We start from the raw sequence: 12249 nt of genomic DNA, 5'->3' as shown, positions 1-12249 counted from the left end.
ATTTACCGCAAACTTCTCCTCTTCCACCATGGGCCATCGCATTTCAAAGGCAGACACCATTGCTGTATTCTGCACATTTCTGATCTTACTACACACTGGGTGGCAGTATGGAAGGTTTTTGTTAAAACTGTCATTTGTGGGAATAACTTCATACAAAATTGTAAAGTTAAAAATAATTTTTAAATATATTTGAATTTAACACATTAGATTATAAATATTAGTATACTTGCCAGAGAGTCATCTCCCTGCTTCCTGTTAGAATAACACTACTTGAAAAAAGAGCCTGTGTTAAGCAGTGCTGCCTGGTCTGAAATTTTTCATATTCCATATCTGCCTTGGAAATTTCTTTATTTGTGGAAAAAATCAGTTAATATAATTTAGCTATTTCTGAGACTGCAGTAGAAACAAGAACAGTATTCTGCTGTGTCAACATATTAACACGACTTCTTGTGTTTGAAGTCTGCAGTGCATCTGTGGTTTACAGAAAAAAAACCACCACAATTTGGAAGCAAACTAGCTGTGTTTGGGATTAAATGAGAAATGGCATATTTAGATATTGGGGGCTGAGGGGGATGATAACAGATACACTACTGAAAGCAGAGTCCTTCCCTGAAAGGGGTGGTTGACCCAATCACGTGCCTCATTTGATATACGGAAATTGTAGATTAAGGACTTAATGGTCAAGACGATTGAAATTTTCCCTGAAGATTTGGTCTGGGTGTTTGGGGTTTCATCTAGTTTGGTTTTTGGTTTGCTGTCTTTTCTTCTTTGCCTTTGTCAAGGACTCCTGCCTTATGATAAGGAATAAGGAAAATTTTCTGAGTTTTGCTTCTCAGCCTTGTCTTCAGGTTCATTTCTTCAGTTTTGGGCAGCACAACTGAGGAATTGAGGAAATATAATTGAGACTCAGACATGTAGAAGGTCTGGAGATTAAGTTACAGTTACAGCTGATGGTTTGGGGAACCACAAGATGGGTATGTATACATAGTTGTTTGTATTTTTCAAATTTCCAAGGCAGATACTCAACAGCAGAAACTTAAAGCCAGACACTGTAAATACAGGGCCCTGGAAATCAATGGATGTTTAAGATCTTAAATCTTTCCCTGCCTCAATTCTTTACTTGAAAATTTGGGATGAAAAGAGCATCTTTCTTCCCAGAGGACACTGTGAAGATAAACTCGTCATTTATCTGTAAATCATCCCGGCTAATCCAGTCAAAAACACATGGAAACCTCACATTTTTTTTCCCAGAAAGATTTTAATGGTATGTTGGTTATAAAGCCTAAACATAATCAAGAAAAAATAATATTGATTGATGTTGTTTATGAAAGAACAGTGACCATTTTGCATCCCTGAAAGCCCCAGGGCTCTGAGTAAAAGCAGCAGATATAATGATACATACTCATACACCGAACAGGCAAATTTTGCTGCATACGAAAAATAACACTGGCATTCCTCAAATTCTTTTGTTTTCCCTAGCGCCATTTTCTGTTACATCCAAGAAGCTATTGAACAGAGCACATATTAGCATGCAGATAATCACACCAACCACATTATGCAGAGGAAAAAAGTTCATCTTTTGAATACTTTCAAAATACAAATGACGGGCAGAAATACACTGACATCATCCCTGAGTGAAGAAACATCCTCCAGACACATAATAGCATATTTATCTACTATTGACTTTATGTTTTCTTCTGAAGCATCTAGTATTGACAATTGCTGGAGACAGGATATCTGACTAAATGGATAATTAGCCCAATAATTTCCTTCAGTTTCCATGTGAACTGAGGATGCTATAGCAGCATCTGGACCTGACAAACACATATGGAGAGAGCTGAAATGGAGTGATGGCTTAGATCACTCCTGCGTCTTAGAAAGAAGCAATGAGACAATACTGCATTTAAGTAGGGGTGCTGAAAGCAGTCACCATTCTATTAGGAATATATAGGAAAGATTAATGTAAAATCTTGACATGGTTCTTTTGTCTTTCCCTATCATGACATCAATAAGCATCTTCAGTATTGATTTTTGCTTCTTATTTAAATGGCCTAATACAAATACAGACATGAAGCCAGATAAATGCAGAGATCAGTGTAACTGCAGCCAAGAGCCTTTATACTAGAAATTATACCAATTACTCCCCAGGCTGCCAAGCCTGACTAAACAGAATTCCACACAGACTTCTGAATGCAGGGCATTAAAAGCAGGATGATCCCTAATCCCTACTTAGTGTCATACCCTGCAAAAACTTCCTCAAGCCTTCTAACTGAGCCTGTACCACTCGATATCCTCTCTTCCTTTGCAATGTCAGATGAATAAGAGTTGAAAGAGTGCCAGGGACACAGAAATGATCTTTCCTTCTGAAATGGGACAGTGAAGTACCTTTTTCAAATACTCACAGATGGGTTGTTCTCAGGTTTTTGAAGGCTGCACAGTTCCTATCAAACACAAATGTCTAATTCATGCTTGTTACATTTCAGGAGTTACCTTATAATTGCCAAAACAAAACAAAACAAAAAAATATTTCCAGACTTACTCGTTTAATCAGGCTGTTCCAGTGAAACTAAATAATGTGAAGGTAAAACTGTTTTACCACCAAATGGATAATCATGCTAAAATATTCTATGTATTTGAATATAAAAAATTAACTGTAAATGCACACTTGGAAATAAAAACACATTGGCTTTTTTTCTGAGAATAGACAATACCTTTCTCCTGTCATACAATCCATGGTTATCCAACATCATCTTCCTTTCATGTGTAGCATACCTCCGTAAATCACGTCCAAATTGCTGTCAAAGATACAGCAAATATCAAACATATTCACAAATATCAAACATATGCACAAGCCAAAATTGTTATCCTTTGCACCTTCTAACACCAAACCAAATAGTAAACTAAGGAATAAAAATTACCTCTATTAAAGGACTATAGTCTGATAAAATCAATCATCTGAAAGGAAATGTTTTGATAGGGAATCATCCATCATTTCAGTGGGTTACTCTGAGAGTATTTGGGAACTGTATAAGAAAGTAAATCTGTGATGGGCTCCCACAGTCTGCAGGTGAATTAACTCAACAGGGAGTAGGAGCTCAGTGAGGCAGAGAGAAATGAAGTCATTGCCTGCTCATCCAAAGGGCCTCACACTGTGTGTTTTTAGTGTAGACACCTATGTACAGAGTTGAGAGGAGGGCTTTTAAGTTGCCAAACACTTCCAGGATAAGAAAAGGATGCCAAAGTCTGCAGAACTTAATCCAAAGTCCAAATAAATACATTTTGTTATCTCAAAAAAGTGACTGAAGTAACTCATAAGCTCAGCAGGAGAACACATCAATTTCAACATTTTTCCTGGTCTAAGCCATTCTGCTTTCAATTAACCTGAGTAGAACAGAGTTGCAAGGCACCAATACTGCTGCCAGCACATCAAAAAGATAATTCAGAGCAGGCTCAGGAGCTCTCCATTGTACCATGTAAACACTCCCTAAAAAACGAAGATCAGAAGGCAAGCATGTAGAACAGATTGAAAAATAATTTTGTCTGGAGAGAGATTAATTATTTGAGTTTTGAGTTTGCATTAGTTAGAATTTTTTGTTTCGAAAATAGTGTACTATTTTATATTATGCCAGCTAACTAGTGTCTATTGTGAATGTAGCTATCATTTCAAGTTTTCTTATTAAAACAAATCAAAATATATTTTATTCTAGTTCAAGAGTAGTGTCTAATTTTAATTTTTTCCATTTTTTTACAATTTAAAAGAGTTAATTAAAATGCAACTGAAATAAAACATTTGATCTAATCCAAAAAGAAAGATGTCAAATCGTTTTTAATTTCCTACAAAACAAATTAAGTTCCAATTCAGAACATCTCTTCCTCAAATGTTTAATTTCCTGTAAAATTATGTGACGCTTTCCAAATCATCTCTCAGTACAGTAACCATTTAAATTGCTTGTTAACTGTATCATGATGTAGAAAGACAACACAACTGACCAAAAACCTAGCTCTCCAGTTCATAAACCTAAACAGTAAGCTTCAAGCAAAATAGATCTTAACTCTCCTAGAGAGACATCCATAAACGTTAGTGATGAATTCATCAGCTCCATGTGGATGGATCAGAGGTGGATGACAGCATGAAATGTGATGTGTGGACATCAGGAAAAATTTTTTTTAAATCCATGAACTCTGAATAGTCCTGCAACAACAAAAACGTGTTTGCAATGCTAAGAAAACATACTGCTGAGGTTACTTACCCTGGAGCCTGTCCAGCCCAACAGAGCATAAGCGTATTGCTCAAAGGGGGTGATGACCAGATCCACACGGATTGCCTTCCAGTCTTTGACTTCTGCCAGTTCCAATTTTTTTGACGTGTTGCAAGTGCTGTTGTCTACTCTTGGCTGGTATAATTTTAAAATTGCAAAACACTTCTGAAAATGATCCATGGCATCAACTTTTCTGCTTGGCAGCTGTTCCTTTACAAATGTTGATTCAATGATATCACAATAAAGGAGTAAGCCCTAAAGAGAAAATATTGTTCACATTGAATTGCTGAACTGGTTTTACTGTCACTCCAGAGTTTCTAGACAGTTGTCTTTAAAATTCATGTGAAATGTAATTTCAGTAAACAAGGAACTGTGCCAGGCCAAATCTGGGCTAAGGAGAGACTGCTTCAGATTCAGAAAAAATATTTGAGGAAAATCTGCACCAGTAGATATATGACAGTAGGGAGGTCCTGCCCTGTACTAAAAAGATAGTATTTGCAATTCTTCCCCTCCCTCCTTTTCTCCTAAACATTTTTCTACTTAATGTCAACTTTCTGAGTAAGGACTGTGTTCCCATGTGGCAGACATCTAGAAAAAATCCAATGCACAGACTTGCTGACAGATTCCATTTGAAATCTGTATCTGTTTCTGTTACATGAGATTTCCTTATGACAAGGTATGGAATCTCCAGAGAGATGGAAGATCCCTGCCCATGGCTTTTGCTCAGGGAGAATGCCCATTTCTTTAGGCCCTTGGATCAGTTTTTGTTTCTGCTTTGAAATCACTCAAATGTTTACACATTCTCCTTCCTCTGGACTAGGGGCTTTTTTAAATTGTGTTGTACTGAGAACATTTAGATGTGGTTTTATTTGATGGATGTCAGTTGTTAACTACAATGGTGTTGTAGTTTAGGAATGGTATTCTTCTATTTAGTAGCCCAGCTAAAACCACTCCTCTTGCCTCTCCCTACCCGCCCCCCAACTGAAAACACAAGAGTCAAAGATCGTGGGCTGAGATAAGAACAATTTCCTGGAAACAGCAATGAGGTAAGAAAACAAACAGTAACACAGGAATATTAATAATAAAAGGTATAAGACAAAGAAACAATTTACATGTAAAATTCCAGACCTTATCAAATACCACACTTTCTCCCATTGGGAGGAACATCCTTCTTCTAGGAAGAGAGAAAGTTCCTTTCCCCCATCCCTGGCAATGATAGGAAGTGGTATTGAATAACATTTGGGTATGGCCACACCCCTTCTCTCTGATCTGGGCCAAAACCAGGACAAAAAGTCTCCACATAAGACCCCTTAATGTCCCAGGTAACAATGAACTGATTTTTAGAAGAATACCTCAGTATTAAAAAACCCAGATTTTGGTTATTTCTTCTATTTAGTGTAGTTGTTGTAACTTTACATGACAATATCTTAAATGCCTTAGAAAATAATTTACAGGAATAAAATTGCTTTTATCAGTTAGAGCTATAATTCTGGCCCAAACAAAAAAGCATAACAAAAACACTTAACAAGATATGATTTCCACGAAGAGACACTGATACATATTATTACATTTTTAGCCTCCAGCTTTTCGTTGATGGTAGTTCTAAATTAACAATCCCATTATTTTACTGGAAATCAGTTGCAGGGGTTTTTATGGGTCAATGAGCCAGCCTTTTTAATGATAACTATTTTATTTGAATTGGCATTCTTTCACTTGTTTGGAGTTTTCCCTGATTATGAAGATTTATTAAAAACTGATATGAGAAAACTCCTTATGTAGCTTCTTCTCTTAGTTACTAGTTTCCAAGTCTGCTGATATGAAAATGCTTAAATTTAGCAGGTGCTCTGTAATATATCTTTAAAACAGCAATTTTTTTCTTAATTTTACCCCAAGTCACGAGGCACTGATGCTTGCTCTTTCCAAATATAGACTCAAAACAGCTGAATGTTAATGCAGAACTGCTTATTTTCCTGCTCTTTTTTGATGAAACTATCATCCCTTAAGGTTAATTTTGTTGCTTTTAATGCTAATAAAAATAAGAATAATATCATTTATCACTGGCTATTAATTGATGACTTCACACTTTGATTAAGCACCAATATTCTTCCTATTTTCCATAAAAATCTGTTAGCTAGTACTTTCTCATATTTTACTTCATTTTTCTTTTTGCTCTTGGAGATTTGGGACACTACATATTATATACCAGAAGTCAGGGTATCACCACTAAACAGGAGCCAAAGCCTAGGTCATCCACATTGGGATAGTGTTTCCAATTAACCCAGTGTAATTAGACAGTGGACATCACTATCACCCCATAAAGTAAGGGTGAAATGGCACTGAGGTACATTTAGAAAAAACATTGCCTGAAGGAGCAGTCAGCTATGAAGACTGTGTGAAATTCTGACCACTGCTAGCTGCAGAGCTGCAGCTTTCTCATTACTCTCTGTCAGGGAATCTGCAGTTCTTTGCACATTTCAGATTGATCCATACACCATAAAGTGCTGTAGGTCTTGTTTATAAAATCAAGTTTTAGAGTGTAGGCATTTTAATTTCTCAAATTTACAACACCATCAAAACTAAATGTATTTTTTAGGACAGTTATGTTAAGACCCTCAACAATTTTCCATTTTTAGAATGACTGGACGCTTTTACTTAAATATGCTGAGTGCTGGCACATCAGTAGCATTGATATTGGAGTAAATCCATGTTCAAACTGAGGAAAAGTATGGCTTTTTAGAAAAATATTAAATCAGTCACTGAAAAATCAATCAAATATGGTCACTAGTATTCTCAGTCATTTTTAATTAAATGGAATCCTATTCCATATTTTGTGTTACATGCTGTCATTATCCATAATTGTTGCTAGCTCGATTAATTCTGTTAAAGCTAGGTAAAATCATTTTATATCATCTGAAAATACAATCCAATATGTTCTTAAGAAATGTATATGCTGTTGCTCTAGATTTCCTTCTGAGATAGTTTAATAAAGTGAAACAGAATTCTTTTTTTTTTTTTTTTTTCAGTGAAATTCCTATATCTAATCCAAAACAGGATGTAGCATGTTAATTTGGAAAAATCTCAACCCAGACGAGACAGATGGAATTCCATAAAGTGGAAGAGCTAAAGGAACTGATGCCTGGGAGAAGTCAGGCCTTTTAGGATAAGAAGTCATTAGAAAATGGCATAAAAGGTTTTATCAGCAATGCAAAACTCGGCAGCTGCTGCATAATCATGCAGATGCCTTGGTCCCTTTTTCATCTTGAAGTTCCCTGTGTTTTGGAATTATCCATTCCTGAGCACTGGAATCCATGAATGAAGGTGTTCACCTCTCTATGCCATGAGCATTTGCACTGCTGAGCAAGATACAGACAGGGACTTACATGTACCTATTCACCCACATACTATACAATACACCTCAGAAAGATGTCTTAAGAAATGCCACTATTGCCTGGATCTTCGCTTGGAACATAGCAGGAAATGGAACGCTTCTGCCTATTTATACAATAACCTCACAGGCAGGATAATCAGATTCAGCCCTATACTCTCTCTAAAGAAATTTAAGCCAAGATCTCTCATGTTCAGGGCTTTAACCACCTTGAAATAGTCTATTTTAGAGAAGAATTTCCTTGTCAGAGTCAGAATGAAACAAAAACATTCATAATGCATCACAAAGAAAGCTGAGACAATATGTGTTCACAAAGGAGCTCTGCATCCTTATGCACCTTCATCTGAAACAAAAGATTCTTTCCTCTGGCTTCTTAATCATTTCTGTGTCTTGTCTTAGAAACAGGTTTTGTTGCTGGCAAAATCCAGCTATCACTTAATAATTAATGTACAGCTTTCCTGTGAACCCTGATCCCAAAAATCTCTTTCCCACAAAAGAAGAAATATTACTTGCTCTTCACCATACTCTTTAATGGGACATCAAGACTTCCCCTTTCTGATCACCTCATCAAAGGGCAATACTAGAGTTTAAATCAGGCCAGTAATGTATTAAAATAGTTAAGCACAGGCAGGTGTCTTCATTACTCATTTTCCTAAAGGCAAAAGAAAAATGCAACATTATACTTACATGAATACAAAGGAAAAACTGAAGAGTGCAGGAGTGCCTGTAGTAACAGTATCACTTCCATTGTTGAAAGTATGCATATAACAGGAACACTGCTAAATATAGCTATATAGGTTTTCAGCAAAAAAATGAAAGCATTTTTTCACAGTATGTGAATGAAGCTACATTGACACAGATGGCTCAGCCTGTTTGCCCACAGACTTTCAAGCTCTAACCCACAGAAGTAATTTCTTACTTGCTTTATGAGGCTTTTTGGAATCATTAAGACTATAACCTGTGTACTGCATCACAGCTTTTCCATTTAGCCACTCAGTTTTGAAGACTTCATGTTCTCTGTTCCTCAGCTTGTTTATCCCTGGTGATGCTGCATCAAAGAGCATGATGGTGCTGATTTAGCCACTTCATTTTCAGCAGCTTTCGATAGAAGGGTCTTGTAACACAAAACTTTTCAGGTAAGAAAAAGGCCCCTTAAACTATTTAAAGCTGTGGTCTATAATTTAGAAGTTAAACATTGTCGAATCCTTCACTCAGAGCTGCCAAAAGGAAGTCAACAACATGACCTCCATGATGTACATTGATTAATTTGGGCTTAGAAGCAGTAGCACAAAAGTAGCAAACTGTGAAGCAGACCACTGCAAAAAGTTAAAAAGTGCTTTATTTGGGTTTTTTTCTTCCCTCCTCTTTCCGTTAGAAATCAAAGATAATAAAAAGGCAAGAGTTGTATAAATCCGCTCTTTCTTTTTTGCACTTTGATTTTGCTGACAGCTTGTTTTTCAGTACTGCCAGTAAAAGCCTGTGTATTACCAAAGCCACAGTAGAGAGGTCGTGTAACTAGTAGTACAAACCATGAAAAATCTGTAGGACAAACAGAACACAGGAAATAATTTTCCATAGCTTTAAACTATACTCAGCTTCTTTGGGTTTAGTTTCAATGGCCATTGGTTTTTATGGCATGTTCTTCATGCTGGGATTTCTAGAGGAATCCTAATCTTTTTATAAAACTCTTGGCCACCCTACACCTCCTACACTCTGCCCACACTCCTCTCTGCCAAATAGTCCCTTAACAAGAAAATCGGTAAGAACAATTCATTTTCAACTTGTTTCAATTCCTTTTAATGAAAACAGCTCGAAATAAACTGAAAAACTTTAGTACTTGTCAGACTTGTCAGATCACAGCCATTTTTCTTAGTGATGTAAGTGGAAAAGAAGGTATGAAAGGCTGCACTCAGGGCAGGTTCTAGCCTTGGTCTATTCTCACTTTCCCCTTCTGCTCTATTACAATAAACATGATTTTGGTAGGACCCATACATGGTTTCCTGGACATTCAAGTGTGCATGAGAAGGGAAAATGACACCTTCTAGGGAAAAGGCAACTTTTCTCATAGTAAAGGGAATATAATAACTGTGAAAGAACCTATACATTAATAATAAAATGATAAAAGTAGAGTATTTCCTCAGCACTCATTAATTGTCATGGTTTCATTGCTTTTGAGTAGTCTAAATAATACCTGCTATCAATCTACTCTAACACATACAGCTTCCACAGAGAAATGAGAAAAATCTAAAAAATTAATAATAGTCTGTTAACACTTTAAAGACCAAAAATCAACCAGAAGAAGATTAATTCATCTAATGTTGCATTTTACCAGGAAAGAAACAAGTTTGAGGCCCTTCTATTAAAGCCAGCTGAAAGATTTTGACCACCTTGAAACAGATAACTTCATTTAGTCACATAAGGTTTTGTGTGAATCTTTCATGTGCTAACCCATTAACTAATTAAAGTACACAGCTCAAGAATCAATTCAAAAGCATTCTCTGCAGCCTGTCTGCACTCAAGGCTGACTTGACTTAGCAGTGAGGCACTTGATGATTCACTTCAGGGTGCTGGCCTTTTACTTGTTGAAGTGTACTCCATTTCTTTGAACAGTGTTGGTAGTAAGTGTTGAAAAATATCTCAGCTGGCTAGAAAGTAGAAGAAAAACAAAAGTTTATTTTTCTGAACTATATTTTTCTGACCCAGAAATATTTTAGCTACCTGTATCTGTTATAACTGAGACACTTCCAACTTAAAAGCTGCTGGAAACTGAAGAGCTGAATAGGAAAAAAAAAAATCCATCTCTTAGGTGAGGGCTTCCTCTATGAAATGACACAATCATCTAGCAGTTTGGGTTGGAAGGGACCTTGAAGATGTGTGCGTTCTTCCAAACACAGACATGGTGGAAAACTGTGTCAATTTTTCAGTATTCCAATGGAAGTTGGGAAAATTGCTAATTAATGGAGTGAAAGAAAACCAGATTTCCAGAGCTTTGGTGCCTAAGCTTTCAGATTTGCTCACCTCACACCACAAGGTCACCCAAATCCACTATGCTTAAAGCTGAACCTCCCTGGAGCAGCTTCCACTGGGAAAACCTATTCCCACCTCAAGGAGAAATTAAACCAAGAGAGAGTTTCTTTGAAGTATAAGAACAATTTTCTCTGATACTCAAAACTCTACCTAGCTTGATTTCTCACCTCTGACTAGCTGGATATTCTTAGGGTAAAATATTACACAGTGCAGGTGCACTTCTGCTATAACCTTCAACTTCAGCATATGGAGCTGGGGGTCGCACCTAGATCATCATGGTTAGTAACCAAACAGAGCCATATCCTGCTCCAAAATATTGCAGTCAGCTGTAAAAAGGAGTATGACATTCTTTAAGAGGTATATAACCTTAATTCAGTGGAGTTAGAACATGTCTCTTTTGGCCAAGTGCTCTTTAGTTCATACCTGCTTTTTCCATAAGTCAATAACTTTATGCAGAAGTTCATCATCTTCTCTTGGTCCTGGATTAGTGATCAAAAAATCTATGTCATGTCCAATATTCTTACCCCTAGAAGGAATTAATAACAAGAACATTAAAAAAGTTAAGTTCCTGTTGAATTTATCTCTGTTTTCAAAGCGATTATTTTTGCTGCATTACAAAAAAAGTTTGCAGAGTAAAGTGATAACCATGTTGCTTAAAACATAACCAAGATGGAATCTTTTATTTCTAATATGGGGTCTACTAGTGTTCTCCATACAATAATAATCACAACTTTTAGATCTATATCTTCTGGTTTTTTATTAGATACTACAGATCCATTTGGAGATGTTAAATTTCTCTCTTTTTTCCCCTTAAGTGCCAGAAAGGAAGATTTCAGTCATCTTTGGATTTTAAAAAAAGCATAATCAAAATACCATGTTACATATTATGAATCCAGTGCAGTAACTGCAGATAAACTTGCCAGTCAAACTACCACAGATTTAAATATTCTTTGCTTTTGATGGACATTTTAATGTACAAAACTGTGATTATGAACATTTTTATTGTTTCTTTTAACAGCAGATATAAATCCTTTGACTATTTTGCATTTCTTTAAATATAACAACGCTTTTTACAGAGATCAAGATTGATTTTTTTTTTTTTGAGGACAGTTCATCCTTAATGTGACTAAAGCTTGTTCATTACATGCACTAAGGATTTCATAATTAAATTCATGCACACAAAATTTAATTGCCAATGTTCTTAATGAAAAATTATGTCATAACCTCTTGTTTTCCTCTGTTTAAGTCTAAGCATTCAGCTTGCCTTTCATCTACTTTCCAGAGGTGTTAAACCTAAATCTGATTAAGACATAGCTATCATTGGAAAACAGGCAAAAGCATGTTACTGGAATGTTTCCCTTCAGAATTATAAAGTGTTTGAGAACACATGAAAATTTATCTCACAGCACAGTTCATCTGAGTATTGCAGAACCAATACAAGGTTTTTATTTTTGTCTTGATATTACAACAGAACTGCATACACATTTACTGAGTGCAATCAATCAGTCCAGCCTAAGCAGAAATGAGCAAAGGAGATATTTCTGCAATATGAATAATTCTCCTTTATGGGGTTGGTGG

The 12249-nt window shown here is 36.1% G+C and overlaps 1 protein-coding gene across 11 annotated transcripts in view; it reads right to left on the bottom strand.

Moving 5' to 3' along the window:
• Nucleotides 1-12249, bottom strand: part of DNTT (DNA nucleotidylexotransferase) — a gene marked incomplete at its 5' end in the record, with an annotated part of 139241 nt that overhangs the window by 18072 nt on the left and 108920 nt on the right. For 9 of the 11 annotated variants that reach the window (XM_083866594.1, XM_083866595.1, XM_083866593.1 and 6 more), the window contains 3 exons: nucleotides 2254-2795; nucleotides 4251-4514; nucleotides 11095-11197. In XM_083866594.1, coding sequence (XP_083722720.1) covers nucleotides 2616-2795; nucleotides 4251-4514; nucleotides 11095-11197 — 547 coding nt within the window. In that variant the 3' untranslated portion in view covers nucleotides 2254-2615. Of the gene's footprint in view, nucleotides 1-2253; nucleotides 2796-4250; nucleotides 4515-11094; nucleotides 11198-12249 lie in introns of those variants that run through there. The other 2 variants (XM_083866588.1, XM_083866586.1) reach the window with 2 other exon arrangements.

Source organism: Zosterops lateralis, assembly GCF_965231275.1.
Source record: "Zosterops lateralis genome assembly, chromosome: 8".
In the NCBI taxonomy this organism is placed as follows: Eukaryota; Metazoa; Chordata; class Aves; order Passeriformes; family Zosteropidae; genus Zosterops; species Zosterops lateralis.
The sequence above is the reverse complement of the archived record's forward strand: the minus strand, read 5'-3'. Positions and strand labels throughout refer to the sequence as shown.